The sequence below is a fragment of the Sorex fumeus genome, unplaced genomic scaffold (assembly GCF_029834395.1).
Source record: "Sorex fumeus unplaced genomic scaffold, SorFum_2.1 ptg000094l, whole genome shotgun sequence".
Classification (NCBI taxonomy): domain Eukaryota; kingdom Metazoa; phylum Chordata; class Mammalia; order Eulipotyphla; family Soricidae; genus Sorex; species Sorex fumeus.
Genome location: NW_026606151.1, coordinates 10,111,933 through 10,129,353, shown reverse-complemented (window position 1 = coordinate 10,129,353; position 17,421 = coordinate 10,111,933). Strand labels below are relative to the sequence as shown.

The 17,421-nt window shown below is 43.8% G+C and overlaps 1 protein-coding gene across 1 annotated transcript in view; it reads right to left on the bottom strand.

Annotated features, from left to right (window-relative positions):
• Positions 1-4,511: 4,511 nt before the first annotated feature.
• Positions 4,512-17,421, bottom strand: part of CAP2 (cyclase associated actin cytoskeleton regulatory protein 2) — a 178,192-nt gene continuing 165,282 nt past the window's right edge. The window contains exons 12-13 of the mRNA XM_056132387.1: positions 10,916-11,056; positions 4,512-6,101 (exon numbers count right to left, since the gene is read on the bottom strand). Of these exons, the coding sequence (XP_055988362.1) occupies positions 6,018-6,101; positions 10,916-11,056 (225 nt within the window). The 3' untranslated portion in view covers positions 4,512-6,017. The remainder of the gene's footprint in view (positions 6,102-10,915; positions 11,057-17,421) is intronic.

Below are 17,421 nucleotides of genomic sequence, written 5' to 3'. Positions count from 1 at the left end.
GGAGGAAAACCTGAAAAAAAAATTCTACTGCTAGGAAACATCATCTGTCATTAGTTGCATATTCGATGTCAAGTTACTGAAAAAGTAATAGAAGAAGAAAAACCAATGGTGAGATCTGGATGGGTTATCATCACTTACATTTGGCTCTCTACTTGCTGCATAGATTTAAGCTTCATCATGTACAGCAACATTGAAATGGTTAAACTTGCAAAAGAAATCTGTGAAACATTATAAATTTAGCTTGTCTCAGTTGGAGCAATTAAAGCCCTTAAAATTACAGTGGTATCTGAAATGGTGCAGAAAGTGCCAATGGTTTAAAATAATTCTTTTGAAACAAGCATGTTTAATGAAAGTCATTTCTGGAATATTAAACTTGTGAAACGGTTCCTAAGGAGACAATGGAAACGACCCCAAACTTCTGTCCAGTCCCCTACTCTGAATTTCCCGTTAAATGTTACAACGATACCCTGAATTTCACAGGGGCATTCCTCCAGAGATGGTTCTTTCAGTATTTCCTATCACAGGGAATGGCTGGTTTTAAATCTCTGATGAAAAGTGTGGGGAAGCCGTTAAGTGAAAGTAGAATGGCAGACGAGCATATGTGTGGAAAATGTGCATTAATCCTCACTATGTTACATAAGGAGCAGGAGGATGAAACACTCATCCTTTCAGATGAAACAGCCTTGGAATTAGGAAACTGTATGTGCATGTGTGTGTGTGTGCCTGTGTGTGTGTGTGTGTGTGTGTGTGTGTGTGTGTGTGTGCTTGTAGGTATTTGTGTTTGGGAGTCATCTGGATACTGGAAATTGACTAGGTAAAGAACACAAATGGGTTTTCAAGAAGATGGAAAGACAGATTCCTGTCTCCTGATTCACTTGGGGTCCTAGCTGTCACGCCCACAGTCTGCCTCTGGGCGCCATCTCAGAGCATGAACGGCCTTGATCCAGAGACACAGCAGTGAATCCCAGAAGACAACAGCTCACTGGAGATCTCTCTGGATCCTGTACCTAGCCAATTCCACCGGGGCACCTCAGATGGAGTGGGTGTGCCCTTTCCTCCCACTCCAGATGCAACCCTGGTGGCCATGAGCTTCCAGAAGTAAAACCCAGGTACGCGGGTTCCAGGACTAAGACTCTAGGCCACATGGCAATTGTGGAGATGGTCTGGTCCTTCCGGTCTCCCCACCCACTTGGGGTCCTGGTGTCATGCCCACAATTTACTTCCTAGGGTTATCTCAGTGCATCAGTGGCCTTGATCCAGACTCCCAAATGAATTGCAAAATGAATTAGCTCCCTATAGAGATCCCTCTGTACCCCAACCATTTACAATTTTAGAATTCCAGAAGCCTGCGGCTGCTTTTGTGGCCACATGACCTCTCATGATATTCATAATAAGCAACATAAAATAAATTATCTAGCATCTGCCCCCTGACAGGCAGGCTTGAATGGTGGTGGGAAAATTCAAAATAATGGTGCTGGGAAGGTTAATGGTGTGGGATTGGTGTTGAAACATTTTTATTTATTTATTTATTTATTTAAAATTTTTATTAGTGAAACACCATGAGGTACAGTTGTAGACTTACAAATTGTTGTGCTTGGGTTTCAGTTATACAATTATCAAGTACCCATCCCTCCACCAGTGCCCATTCTCCACCACCAATGATCCCAGTATCCCTCCTACCCCACTCCCCTATCCCCCTTCCTGGTGTTGAAATATTGAATGTAATCAATTAATGTGAACAACCTTATGAAAATAATTTTTTTTTGCTTTTTGGGTCACACCCGGCAATACACAGGGGTTCAGGAATTACTTCTGGTGGTGCTCGGGGGACCATATGGGATGCTGGGAATCGAATCCGGATCAGCCGCACACAAGGCAAATGCCCTACCCACTCTGCTATCATTCTAGCCCCTGAAAATAAATTTTTTTAAAAAGATGGAAAGGAAGGAGGGGAAGGGAGGCAGAGAAGTATAGTAGTGAAGAAAAGTAGCACTGCTAAGGACTGCAGTGGATGAGTAACAGAATCCAATGACTGAATTTCATTACCTTTGAGATGTGGTAAGACTAGAAATCAAATTACAATTGTTATTCAAAGGAGAGTGTGTGTGCACCCATGTGCATGTGTGTGCCTGTGTATGTGTATGCATGTTTTCACGCATGTGTGTACATTCTGGTCCTCCTCCTCCTCTTCCTCTTCTTCTTTCTCCTCCTCTTCTCCCACTTCCTCCTCCTCCTCCTCCTCTTCCTCCTTTTCTTGCTTTTTGGGCAATAACAGGCAGTGCTTAGGGAAAACTCCTCGCTCTGTGTTCAATGATCACTTTGGGGCTGCAGTGGGTCTTGGGGCAACCATATGTGCTCCAGGGATGAAATTTGTGTTGGCAGCATGCTAGGCAAGATCCTTATGCCTACTACACTATTGTTCTGGCCTGTCCTTGTTCTATTTTTCTAACCAGTTGTTCGACTTTGCTGAAGTCACTAACTCACTGGATCTCAATTTTCATTTTTAATCTTTACTACTAAAATAATTGAGAGGGGCCACCACTGGTGGCCAGATTTGGCCAGACACAGAACCCAGAGCACTGGCATGAGAGTTGGTGCTCTAGTCTTTACAGGCAGTTGCCTGGCCCCAGTTTCTTACATCTTGAAGAAGATTCCTTAATTAATTCATTTGGACTTTAAGATGTTGAAGGTGACATAGTCACTGAATGGAAGAGTAAATGAATAAAGCAATAATTTATTTCCTACCATTCTAGAATTTCCATAGATAAGTGGTTAATGCTGATTATTCACTTTAAGAAATCTTGTTATTGAAAGGAGGCTATCAGTAATGAATACGGTATTATCAAAAAATTCATGAATACAGTATTATAAAAAAAGTACAGACAACAGAGACAGGAATTATTTTCCCATTATAATCCTATAAAATAGTATTTTGTAACAATAAAAAATAAAAAGATGGAGAAAACAATTGACATTTTCCTGACACATCTTCCATTTGACCTCTTGTAAAGATCTATGACATGTAATTTTTGCAATGAAGGGTTTTTTTTAAAAAAAATCAGTTTTGGGGGACATTGGTGCTGGGAAATTACACTGGTGGAAGGACTGATGTTGAAACATTGTGTGACTGAAACTCAATCATGAACAGTTTTGTAATGTTCTATCTCATGATTATTCAATAAAATTAAAAAATAATATTAAAAAATAAATCAAAAGAAAAACAAAAAATTCAGATTTAAAAATTAGATCTTTTTTAGTTTATTTTAAAAATCGAGGCACTGTGATTTACAAAGTTATTCATAGTTGAGCTTCAGGCAGACAATTTTCCAACACCAATCCCATCACCAGTGTCAACTATCTTCCGACAATGTCCTCAATTTCCCTCATTCTACCTCCTAGAAAGGCACTTTGCTAAGTCTGGTTTTTGTAGTTAGGATTTTATGCTTTGTTTTGTTGGTTTTGTGTTTCAGATATCCAGATAAAACACATCACTTCCTCTCTGACAATATTAATAAACTTAGAATACTGGTAACACTGGAGTTCAACAGTATGTGAGAAGGGAAACATACTGGAAATAATGAGCTATCTCTAGTCCCTGTTTTCCTGTCCACTGCCAAAGTGTGTTGCTGTTGTTTAATTCAGCATACCTAAGAATTCCGCAGGCTACAGGACACCAGAGTTGACAAAACGGTTGTCTAAACTTCAAGTCCAGACTTCTAGTATCTGTGGTGAAGCATTTTGAAGGGTGGTGACAAATTCAAGGTCTGTTAATGGATTCTAAGACTTATTTATCAATATAAAATTATATTCTATATGGGTATGTCATTTCAAAAAAATTTTTTGGGGGGCACACCAGTAATATTCAGGGTTTACTCCTGGCTTTGTATTCAGGGTTCACTCCTGGCTTATTCGGGGACCCTTTGGGGTACTGGGTATCAAACCCAGATCAGCCATATGCAAGGCAAGTGCCCTATTCTCTGTACTATCTCTCCAGCCCTGTTTCTTAGAGAAGTTCATATTATCATCAAGTTACACTGAAAATATCCGCACTACCATGTTATGCTTACAAACTTAATGAATTTTCTGAGATGTTTACATTAACAAGGGTCTATGAGAAGGATTTTTCCCAGTGAAGAGCCCTTGCTTTATAAAACTGGATTCCAGAATTTTCTAATGGACAGTTATTCCAGGGCCAGGGAGGTGGCACAGGGGTAGAGCAACATGCCTTGCATGAATAAAAGGCCTTGGGCTTGATTCCTGGCAGAGAGTGAGAGTAGGAGCAAGATTGCGCATGTGCGTATCCCAAGAGAAGAGTGAAGAAGAGAAAAGAGTCAAACTACAAATGATATTCTGATCTGTTTTGAAGAAGGGATAGTCTTGTGAATTTACGGCACGCTGGATAAACTCTCCAATTTAGTGAGAAGGATTCAGCTATATTTCCTAAATCTGTCAGCTTAGCCAGGGGCAAATTCACACAGAAAAAAAAAAAGAAGAAATTTTAATACCCAGAATTCATCACAGTATATAAACAATTTAGAATTTTACTTTATTTCAGAATAAGATTATAGTCGAAAAGGTAGTTACTAAAAGCCACAACATTATTCATATAGATAAAACTTTTATAGCAAAACCTCAGTGCATGAGCGTTAGGAATTTGAACTACACGGATATCGAAGCTATTTTTACAAAAGGAAATTATGTCTTCCAAAGGCTGTAATAGGCACAATATATATGCTAGTGTTAGGTCTGCAAGCATTGTACGATATACTATAATTTATTACATATCATCTAAGAAGTTGCAAAATTTTCAGCTGTGCTGGGAAGATACAAAGAAATATGATGCTTACTCTGATATTGAAAAGCATGTGCTACCAATACGAAAAATAAGAGCAGCAAGCAAAGCCAACCAATCATTCTGAAGGTTTTTGAAGACATAATCCAGCTATGGCTTTTTTTAATGTTCATTTTTGAGACTATTAAGCATATCTGGCAAGAGTAAAGAAGAAAGTGGTCATGGCATGGGATGTAGTGCTGTGTGTACGCTCTGCATGTATGAGTCCTGGGATCCCTCTTTCCCACGCACTCACACACAAAAGCAGTCATCATGAAACATTAAAGACAGCATGTGCAGGACACTGGATATTTCATAGGGTCAAAACTGGAAAAAAAATTTGAGAGCAAAATTGTGAGGTATTACAGAGCAAAGAAACAAATAAAAACCTATTTCGTCACTCTCTTGGTATAATAATCTTTAAAGACAAAATGAAAGGTTTTTCGAGTGATACGGCAGAAAAAGGTGTAAATCATTGGGAGAGTTTACTTTCTGTTTACTAAAGGTTTTTCGAGTGATATGGCAGAAAAGGGTGTAAATCAATATAGTTTACTTTCTGTTTTAAGTATCTATAAAGCATACAGATCTTCCAAGGACCAAGAAATTGAATATGGTCCAATTAGTATGAGCTTTTTGGTAATTTTAAAACTAGGCTGAAATATGTGTTCATGCTGACAGTATACTCATGCTGATAAAGGTAAGCATGTAGGAAAAATAAGAAAGCAATCCTATTTTTCTGAGCATCTAACAGATACAGCATAGTAAAATGGTTAGAGGTCAAAATGCATAATGCAAATTCTTAAAGGCTTTAGTTTTTAACTAGCAACAAACCTAAGTGTCAAAGTGAACCATGCAATATGTTTACCTAGTGCTACCATGATAATAATAGGAAGGGAACAGGATTCCTCCTCTTCCCATTAATGCAATGCTCACAAGTCATCACGTGGAACTCAAATCAACACACACAAAAGCCAGTCGTGAAGCAATGTGAAATACTCCAAAAATGCCCATGAAAGCCTGCCAGAATGGATGTAGCTCGTATCAACAGAGTTGTTGGCGGTCAACAAGAAAGCTGTAGGTGTTACTGCGACTTCTAGGTCTTTAATGCTGCTTTTTGAAAGAATTTTGATGGGGAGGAAGAAGGGGGAGGTGGGAATTGTGTCAAGGGGTCCAGTCTCTCTGTAGGCTAGGCCATAATTTCTGCAGGTTCAGTGACCAGTTTGGATCCGTCCCACGCTGTCTTGAACTGTTCTGGAACGGGAAATTCTCTCTGGCAAAAAGGCAAGAAAGAACCAAGTTATTGAAACAAAGCCTTCTTTTTGCAAAGACAGAAGGCGGATTTATGTCACTGCATGATGGACAAAGACCCTCGATGCAGTCCAAACCTGTGTCCTGAAGGTCGTCAGCGTCCAGTTAGAATTTACCTGGGACCACATACATTTTCCCCCTGAAGCACTGAGGTATGGGAGTGTCTATAACAGCCGTTGGAGCTGACCCTCTGGAAAGGCCCTCCTCCAGGACACAGAGACCTGGGAGGTGAAGTGGCCAGTCCCCAGCGGCCTCACGTGGAAGTATCTCAGCCAGAATTCAAACCCAGACAAGTCTCACTTACCCACTAGTCTCCACCAAACCTGCACTGCAACATGGGACTTAGTCAATGCACACACACGCGCGAGCACACACACACACACACACACACACACACACACACACACACACACACCTTCCTCGCTGAAAGGTCTAGCTGTTTTATTTTTTTAAACATCCAAGTTTTATTTTATTTTATTTTTTTGCTTTTTTGGGTCACGCCCAGCGATGCTCAGGGGTTACTCCTGGCTCTGCACTCAAGAATTATTCCTGGTGGTGCTTGGGGGACCACATGAGATGCCAGGGATTAAACCAGGATGGGTTGTGTGCAAAGCAAATGCCCTCCCCACTGTGCTATCATCTGGCCCCTGGGTCCAACTGTTTGTTTTGGAAAAATATTTTTAAGGAAGACCCATTTTTAAGGAATGCATGATGATCTGTCCTGAGTTACATCAGTCCCAGAAAGTCTCCAAATTCTGAAGCCAAGAAGCCACAATTATCATGACCTGATGTATGTGTGTGGTCAGGATCTTTTCGGGGGGCTCTTCTGGATGAGTCAACAGGTTTGGGTTGACTACCCAATCCACTACCAGGTAGAGTGATGCAGTCTGAAGGCAAAGAACGCACTCTGCCAATGGACTTTCTCTGCTCCCTCACCTACACTCCATTGCTCTGTTGTTGTTGGGCCAAATCTGGCTGGAGCTCAGGGCTAATTCATGGCTCTGTGCTCAGGGACTCACTCCTGGGAGGCTCAGGGGACCATATGGGGTACTGGGATGGAACTTTTGCTGGCTGCGTGCAAGGCAAGTGCCCAATCTGCTGTACTATATTGCTCTGGCCTCCTAGCTGACTCATGGTAAGTCTGAGAACCCCCACACATGGGTATCTCCCTGCCTTCCCTTTCTTTCTTCTCCCAAGCCATTGCATCTTCATTTCTGTTAAAGGACAATATTTAAGAATGTGCAAAATAGGTAGCGAGTGAAGAGCCGAGCCAGTGTATTGATGAGTACTGACGGCAGGTTCTTCAGGTGTTCAGGTCTGACCTTGTCTGGGCCGGGTGCTGTTTGCTTCTTTACTGACGAAATGGCGTGTCGGATTTCGGAAGGGAGAACGTTGGGAACGACATACCCATCCTGTGGAATTTGGTATGTCGGCAAGTGGACATGGCTATCGAAGAGATTTGAGTAGAAGTCATGGATAATCTTCTCCATTGCCGTTCTGGAGGATGTGATGGATCCATCAGGACGTCGGAGGGCAGTCATCTTGGTCTTATAGTTGGCGAAGGACAGGCGGGCGTTACGAATACTTTTCCCGGCTTCTGCCGCATCTACCAGTACTTCTGCTCTTCTCTCTTTGAGGTCTTCCTTGATCGCATCTCTGCACTGCTTTGCAAGCTCGGACGTTAGCTTGCGGTTGCCTGAGGCATGCGCCAAACCACGCTGGCGAATTAGCTCAAGAGTTTTCGAAGATAGGCGACTTTTTGTGGCTATCTCTCTCTTGGCGTTCCTCGCACATTCATGGAGGTGCTGAACCAGTCGATCGTATTCCTCGTCAATGTTGTCAACAATGGCATCTTCCCATGTTGCCGCAATAGTACCAAAGAGTTCCCAGTTGGTGGTCGTTCTGGGAGTTCTCTTTTTGAACTTTGCAGCCCTTTCTCCCCGCTCTGTGAAGTAGAATTTTGCACGAAGGAGACGGTGGTCCGATCCCGTTCGAAATTTTGGGACAACAGCGACATCAGTCAGGCAAAACCGTCGATTGAATATGATGTGGTCTATTTCGTTGTGGAATCGTCCACCGGGAGACTCCCATGTCCATCGTTTAGATTCTGCCTTCTGGAACTGTGAGTTACCATGAATGGTCTTGGTCGACATGATGAACTCAGACAGTCTCTCACCCTGTTCGTTCCATTCTAGGCCATGGGTTCCGATGTGAAGTTCTTCAGCTGATCTTCTCGGTCCTATCTTGGCATTAAAATCACCCACAATGATCTTGTAGAAGGTGTGGTCTTCTTTATAGAATTTCTCTAGCTCCATGTAGAACTTCTCGATTTCTCTTTCATCATAATGAGATGTTGGTGCGTAGACAACGAAGATAGAAACTGCAGGCAGTGAGCCACATCTATTCAAATGTAAACGTCCGATTCGGGTTGTTAGGCATTCGAATGAATCAATGCTCTTGGCCAAGTTTGTGTTGATAAGGACACCGACGCCTCCAACACCTCTTTTATCGCATGTTCCGAGGAACAATTCTTCTCCAGTGTCGAAAACGGCATGGTGAGATTCGTGTCTTCTTGTCTCGGTCAGACCAATGATGTCATACTTGATCATTCGCGCTTGTACCATCAGGTCCTCGATGGATGCATCTGATGCTAGCGTACGTGCATTGAAAGTACAGACAATCATTTTTGTCTTCCTTCGTTGTGGCAGCCTAGGTCGGCCTTGAGATTTTGTCGGCCTCTCCTTTCTCATCCTTCTCAGTGCTGCCATGTCGGTGAAGCCTTCAGGGTCAGGTGAATGAGACCAGTTGTAGTTACTGGTTTTGGCATATCGAATACACAGCGGATAGCTTGCCAGGCTCAGTACTCATCAATACACTGGCTCGGCTCTTCACTCGCTACCTGTCTGAATGCAAGGTTCCATCTCAATGGAAAACCAGCAGGACCGTACTACTGTTCAAGAAGGGAGACATCCATGACATTGGCAACTATCGCCCGATCTGCCTATTGTCTGTCATCTACAAGTTGTTCACTCGAGTCATCCTGAATAGGATTGGCAGAACACTAGATGAAGGACAACCATGTGAGCAACCAGGGTTCCGCAAAGGATTCAGCACCATCGACCATATCCACACGATAACCAAACTCATTGAGGTTTCTCGGGAGTTCAAGATGCCGCTCTGCTTAACGTTCATTGATTTAAAGAAGGCCTTTGATTCTGTTGAGACGGAAGCGGTCATTGAAGCCCTAGCCAATCAGGGCATTCAAGCCCAATACATCAGGATCCTCCGTGAGTTGTATTGCGGATTCACTACCAGGATCTCACCATTCTACAAAGAAGTGATCGTTGATGTCAAGAGAGGAGTGCGGCAGGGTGATACCTTTTCACCAAAACTCTTCAGTGCCACCCTCGAGAACATCATGCGACGACTGGAATGGGAAGGAATGGGAGTGAAGATAGATGGTCGGCAACTACACCACCTCCGCTTTGCTGATGACATTGTTTTAATAACACCAAACATCAGCCAAGCGGCACAAATGCTGGCCGACTTTGACCGTGAGTGTGGAAAGGTAGGACTACAGCTGAATCTTACGAAGACAATGTTTATGAGAAACAGCCTTGTTCCTGACGCCCCATTCGCTCTCAATGGAACGACCATCTCCGAATGCAACAGCTATGTGTACCTAGGTCGAGAGGTCAACATGAGAAATGACCTGGCACCCGAGCTGCGCAGGAGGAAGAGAGCGGCTTGGAACGCCTTCAAGAACGTCGAAGAAATAGCTAAGAGGACGAAGAACCTCCGGCTCCGGGCACATCTCTTTGATTCCACTGTTCTTCCTGCATTAACATATGCCTCAGAGACCTGGGCCCTACGCAGACAAGATGAGAATGCTATTCAGGTCTCCCAAAGAAGAATAGAAAGAGCTATGCTTGGAATATCACGTTTCACTCAAATGAGAGAACGAATCCGGAGTTCTGACATCCGTCGACGATCAAGGATCAGGGATGCTGTCTCATTTGCCAAGGTGTCGAAAATCAGATGGGCTGGTCACGTAATGAGATTTAAAGACGACCGTTGGACTAGAGCTGTTACTGATTGGATTCCACGGGATGTCAAAAGACCGCGTGGCCGCCCACCTACCAGATGGTCAGACTTCTTTGTCAAGGTCATGAACGATCGGTTTGAGGCCCTCCATGTTCCCGGAGCGAACAGATGCCATTGGGCTACACTAGCACGTGACAGGGACAAATGGAGACGTTACTGGCGCCCGCTCGAGCAAATCGACGACTAACGGGAAGTTAAGTGATTAAGTGATTAAGTGCAAAATAGGGGCTGGAGGTATAGTACAGCCTGTTGGTGTTTGCCTTACAGGAGGCCAACCCGGGTTTGCTCCTTGGTGAGCTCCATATGGTCCTCAAGTAACACTGGGAATAATTCCTGAGTGCAAGTAACCCCTGAGCACCACTGGGTGAGGCTCCAAAATGAAAAAAAAAAGTAGACAAAATAATATGAATGCAGGTGCAGGGTAATTTGATATAAGCTAGCCCAGCAGGTAATTATCAGTCAACCGCCTGGAAATCACAAATGCAGGCTTGAGCTTCTAGGAGAGAAACTAAGAGGGGAGAAGATGTGTACTAGGTCCGTCTCTGAATTCTCTCCTGACTGGGCAGTGTATCGTCATCAGTGCGTGCAGGTTGGTAGTCGATGCAGCAATCCCTAAGACCGTCAATGACAAAGGCACAAGCCTCTTCTCTCTGGTCTTTGGAAGGTACTTACGTAGTCCCCGTCCTGAGGAATCAGGATGTTCATTTCTGATGACTTGGCACTCACAATCTCACAGTCCAGTGCCTCCTCGCTGAGGTATATGTGGCAGCCTTCCGTCTTATTAATGGAAATTGTGGGCACTCTCCCCATTACCTGCCATGGAGAAAAACAAACAAACAAACAAACAAACCAAAACTGGAGATTAAAACAAAGAGACAGGGGCCAGAGAGATAGTACAGCAGATAGGGTGTTTGCCTTGCTCACAGCCACCCCGTGCCTGATCCCTGGCATCCCACATGGTCCCCCCCTTTTTTTTTCTTTTTGGGTCACACCCGGCAATGCACAGGGGTCACTCCTGGCTCTGCGCTCAGGAACTACCCCTGGCGGTGCTCAGGGGACCATATGGGATGCTGGGAATCGAACCCCGGTTGGCCGCGTGCAAGGCAAACACCCTACCTGCTGTGCTATCGCTCCAGCCCTTCACATGGTCCCTTGAGCGATTAACTAAGTGCAAAGCTAGGAGTAAGCTCTGAGCATTGCCAGGTGTGACCCAAAATAAACCATCCCTCCCCCCAGTTGGATATTAACCGCACGTGCTTTTGGGTTTTATCAGTGAATTGCCCCTCCCCCCCAGAAGCTTGCAGTGCTCTTAGGAGCACCCCTTATCCCCTGAGTTTATCTTTAATCTTTCCTTTGTGCTTTACCTCTCATTGTTACAATTCCCCAAGTCAGGGTTGGTTATTTGTAAGTCAAAAACTCTGGACTTTGTATTTGTAGTAAAGTACTTGCTTTTTTTCCTATAGCCTTTTTATATTTTGCCATAGAGCAATGTTCTTTGCTTAGACACAGAAAGACCGTTAATGCTGTGCTCCTAATATTTAGGCATTGATTGACTCTGAGATAGATCTACTCCTGGGCATCTGTTGTAATTACTTGACTCAAGTGTCGGTTGCTGTAATTCCTAACACCCCCAAAAGCGAGGTCCCCCCGTGGACCTGGGATGGACCCAGGGTGAATGGTAAAGCTATCCCAGCATCAAAGTGGCACAGTCTAGAAAGCATAAAAGCACAGTCTTGATGCAAGCCATTATGACTTAAGAGACAGGACCCCCATGAAGGAGGACAAGCTGAACTGGCTTGAGGATTTACAGTAGAAAGCCTTGCTTGCCCTTGGAGGCTAAAAAACTAACTTTTGGGATCTATATCTCTTATTGTGTCTATCCAAATCACTGCAAGAATTAATAAGAAGTAAACTGGATTGTTTGGGCTAGGACGATAGCACAGCAGGTAGGGCTTTTGCCTTGCACACAGCCAACCCGGGTTCGATTCCTTCATCCCTCTCGGAGAGCCTGGCGAGCTACCGAGAGTATCCCACCTGCACGGCAAAGCCTGGCAAGCTCCCCATGGCATATTCAGTATTCCAAAAACAATGACAACAAGTCTCACAATGGAGATGTTACTGGTGCCTGCTTGAGCAACTCGATGAACAACGGGAAGACAGTGCTGCAGTACAGTGCTAAACTTGATTGTTTAATATTTACTAGTAGCAAGGGTAAAAGAAAAGCAATATAGATGTCTGGGAGACAGAGCATCTCCTTGAGTTCATCCCCAGAGAGAGTTGTCTCTGTTGAAAGGCTTTACCTCTGAAAATGATCAATCACACCTACGTGCAGTCCTATACCTCAACCCCCCTCAGATGTGCTACAAGTATGCTAACAGCTCTGCATTAAGCGGGTCACTCTCACCCTCAGTCTGTGGTCCCCCGTTTCTTTGTTCCTCTACTGGGGAGACCAGGGAGGTGGTTCTCGGCCACGAAATGCACACCCACATGTGAACTCACGCCCCCAAACCAAACCAAACCAAACCAAACCAAACCAAACCAAACCAAAGTAAAACCCCCCAAGAACAAGAGGCAGAAGTGACAAGAACTGAGGGTAAGTACAGCACAGAGTCTTCAGCATGTGCCGGGGGGAGAGGGGGGGTCTCTGGGTAGGGCAGGAGGCTGCTGTGAGGTGGCACCAATGCCCACTGCAGGTGCTGCAGCCTAGTGTCATGTGGGGACAGAATGAAAGCGACACACAAGGGGATTCGCTTTCTTTCCTGAGACAGACGAGAAGGATTAAAACAGCAGCTGAATGTCTCAGAAAAAGTCTCCCAAGCTTGCGGGTGGATTTGAAACATCTATTTGATTTCCTGATAAAAGAAACAAGATGCATTTACCTTTTTTATTTGCTTGAAATTTTAGTTTTGACGAATCTCTATGAAACCTAGACTAAAACAAACACGAATATTGTCCTCGCAGAGTAAAATTATTCTGTAACAAAGTGGATTTTTCCCCCCTCCTCAAGCCTAAATATGAATAAAGAGAAGCCCAGTGATTCTTTTCACATAAGTCCTTGGCTGGATAAACATCTCCCTTGGCTGAATGCGAAGCTTAAATGAGATCATGAGGGGCGGCATTCTGAAATGTATTAATTTCAGGAGCCTAAACCAGAGATGAGATTCAGGCGTCTCATTGTATAGGTACATAAGAGCATACAAAAGAACCCAGAGTTGGTATTGTTACCCAAATCCAAGAGTTGTAAAAATACTGATCAGTTTTAAATTTCTTCTTAAGCAGTTTTCAGACCCTCCTCCTCTCACCTCTATGTGGGCAGATTACTCCCCCAGTGGCCATATTACAACTCTATAATTTTCCTTCTTGTCATGGTAATTGGAGCGATAAAGGAAGCTCCTCTTTCACTCCCAGAAAGGCCTGGCTTGCCCCGTGAAGGAACCACTCCTGGAGATGGTGCAGGTGATAGGAATAATTCCACAGGGGGACGTCTAGCCAGGTCACCACATTTCTGCTTGCTTCTCTCTCCCTAGAAACTGGACACGGAGTTGGAAATGAGCCGAGGCAAAAAAAAAAAAAAGTCAGAGGTAGTTCAAGGTCAGGTCCAGACAGGATGCTGCCATAAATCAAATGATACCTCTAACTATAATGTCAAGAATGTGTCAGTGGAGATGATGCTTCTGTGGTATCTGGATTTGTTTCTTTTTCTTTTCTTTTTTCTTTTTTTGCTTTTCGGGTCACACCCAGCAATGCTCAGGGGTCACTCCTGGCGGTGCTTGGGGGAAATTATGGGATGCCAGGGATCAAACCCAGGTCAGCTGTGTGCAAGGTAAACACCCTACCCACTGTATTATCGCTTTGGCCCTGAATTTGTTTCTTTGATGACCAGACCTGTTTGAAGGCCAGACAAGAAAAGATAAAGTGGGGGAATTATCAGAGAGTCTTAGGGGCCTCCTTGGAGAGACCCGGTGGGGCCACAGGTGGCCTGCCCCGTTAGGGTTATACATCTGATTTCTATGGCTTTAAAAATGCAGAAACAAGCAAGCAAACAAAGCCGAAATGCCTTATGTAGCTGAAAAGCCAGTTGCAATGTGGTAAGTCTTGTCATTTCCATTTGTTTTGCAGTGTTTTGGTAAATACTGTAGGCAATGGACATGCTTTTCCCTGTCTGCCAACACTTTGATTTTTGAATTTGCTTTTCCCTCCATGAATCTGGAAAGCAATTTACAATTACTTGTTCTTTTCCCTTGCACCCATTCTTTATTCCTTTTTTTTTTTTTGTGGTGCTGGGTATCAGCCCCAGGGCCTCATACATGTGTAGGAAGTGCTCTTCTGCAGAGCTCCACCCCCAAACCCTGCAGGCCTTAGAGAACCTGGATGGTCTCTCTGCTAGGAGACAGACATGGGACATGCTCAGGTCAAAACTCTCGCCTATGATGAAGGCTTTTGGATTAATCTTGCTGGCCCTAAATGAACTTCTCCATAAAAATTAAAAAAATAAAAATTCTCCATAAAATATCTTAATCTCATCTCTCTCCCCCATAATTCACTGTAGCACGGTAGCACTGTCCTCCCATTGTTCACTGATTTGCTCAAGCGGGCACCAGTAACGTCTCACGACAAATTGTGAGACTTGTTGTTACTGTTTACGTCACGGGGAGCTTGCCAGGTTTTGCAGTGCGGACGAGATACTCTCGGTAGCTTGCCAGGCTCTCAGAGAGAGGAGGAATCAAACCCGGTCGGCCATGTCAGCTACGTGCAAGGCAAATGCCTTACCTGCTGTGCTATCGTTTTTTTTTTTTTCTAGAAAAGTTTTACTTGTACTTATTTTCCTCCCTCCTAGGACAGTTCACAAACAGAACCTCAGAACCGCATCCTATGAACTTCTGTTCCTGCCCCTTTTCCTCCATCCAATCTTCATTAGGTGTTGTTTGTGCTCTTGAGACAGCCTGGCAGTGCTCAGGGGTGCTCTGGCCCTTTAAGCTATCTCCCTGGCCCCCATGCAATCCCAGAACAGTTTTACTGTCTCTGAATCACAATGCCAAGTTTCTGTCCCGCTTGTCCAGATAACCAGGGTTTATCCTTCCAGATTATTTTTAGAATGCCTGCCCAAACCCTTAAAAATTAAGATACATTTTTGTTTTTAAATTTTTGATTTTTGAGACACACCCAGAAGTACTTAGGGCTTACTCCTGACTCTGTGCTCAAGGATCACTCCTGGTAGGGACTGGAGACCATATGGGGGTGAAGGGGAACAAACCTGGGTGGGCTTGTGTCAAGGCAATGCCTTACCTGGTACACTATCTCTCCAGTCTCCCTTAAGGTAGATATCTCTATATATACATATATGTATGATTATGTGTATATATATAAATCATATGTATATGAGTATAGAAGAAATTTATTAGAAAGTAGTTTGGGGGGCTGGAGTGATAGCACAGTGGTAGGGCGTTTGCCTTGCACGCAGCCAACATTGCCGACTCGAGTTCGATTCCTCCGCCCCTCTCGGAGAGCCCGGCAAGCTACCGAGAGAATCTCGCCCGCACGGCAGAGCCTGGCAAGCTACCCATGACGTACTCGATATGCCAAACACAGTAACAACGAGTCTTATGATGGAGACATTACTGGGCCCGCTCGAGCAAATTGGTGAACAACGAGAGGACTGTGACTGTGACTGTGAGTTTGGGGGGCAGTAGCAAAACTGGGGACATTGGTGAAGGGACTGATATTAGGACACTATATACCTGACACTTAATCATAAATAACTTCGTAATGTTGTAATTCATGGTGATTCAATTTAAAAAAGTAGTATGCAATATATAATATACAGTTTGATGTGTCTTTACTTTCTTAAAGAAATATATTTTAAACGCAGAAATATACAAAGAATAATATAACAGGATGAATATATTTCTGTCAAACAGCTTTCTCAGAATTAAAAATTTTGGCTTATTTGCCTGTTCGGTGCTCCAAAAGAGGTGACTATGCTCTGGATTCTCATTCCCCTGACTACCTCCTCGTTGCAGATGTAACAGTTCACTCAGTTTTATGTTTACCTAGGTCTGTTTCCTGGGTAAGAGAACCTTGAACCCTCAGAAATATATTTATTTGGGGCTGGAGTGATGGGGGTAGGGCAATTGCCTTGCACATGGCTGACGTGATTCCCGGCATCCCATATGGTCCCCTGAGCACCGCTAGAAGTAATTTATGTCTGTCGGGCCATTCTCGGTGGTGTTCAGGGGTTGCTCATGGCAGTGCTAGGGGATTATGCGGGATCGAACTCAGCTTCTCACCTGCAAAACACATGCACTAGCCCTTTAAGCCATCTTGTGGCCTTCATTAGTACATTTACTATGCATGTATTGTCTTTTTATATCTTTTCAATCTTACTTTGCAGGGTCACATTATACAGAACTGTCTTTCTCGGACTTGCCCTTATTGCTCTATTCTGCTTTTGAGATTTACATGCCTTTTTTTAAATACATGTAACAGTAGCTCATTCATGTTAAGTACTAATTTATTTATTTACTGATCCATTGGTAAACACTTACACCACTTCTGTTTGCATTGCCATTATTCATGATATCCAAAAACCATTTTGACCTAGGTTTCATTAACATATGCATTGATGCCTGGTTTTTTAAACTGGGGGTTCTGTACCCCACATGGGGTTGTGAATGGGAGGGCACAACAAACTTGGCAACAGTCATAGGTTTCCAGAGGCACAATGACCAGACATTGATCCAAGATTATCCGCATCACGAATCCAAGGTATTTCTGGCAGCGCTGGCCTGGTTGCCTCTTTTGGATACAAAGGGGTCATGAGTGGAAAAGTTTCAATGGTCCTGCTTTAGTGTACTTACCCAAGAGTGGAACTGCTTTTTACTCGAGCTATGAATATCTTTAAATTTATTAGATTGTTCCGTTTTGCTCTGCACAGACAAGCTCTATTAATAATGATGTATCAAGGTCGCCACTCCCTTATCACCCTCTATGGTCCAACTTAGTACCATGCAGGAACACCTCAAGTGGTGCAGTTCTCATAGGCTCACGTTTCAGTGGATTCAGTTCCTTCTGAGAAAGGGACAGTCTAAATGCAGAACTCACGAGAATCTTAGTCTGTCATCTCAATTTACACTTCTACTTAGATTAAACAAATACTGTCTATTGGATTGTCACATATT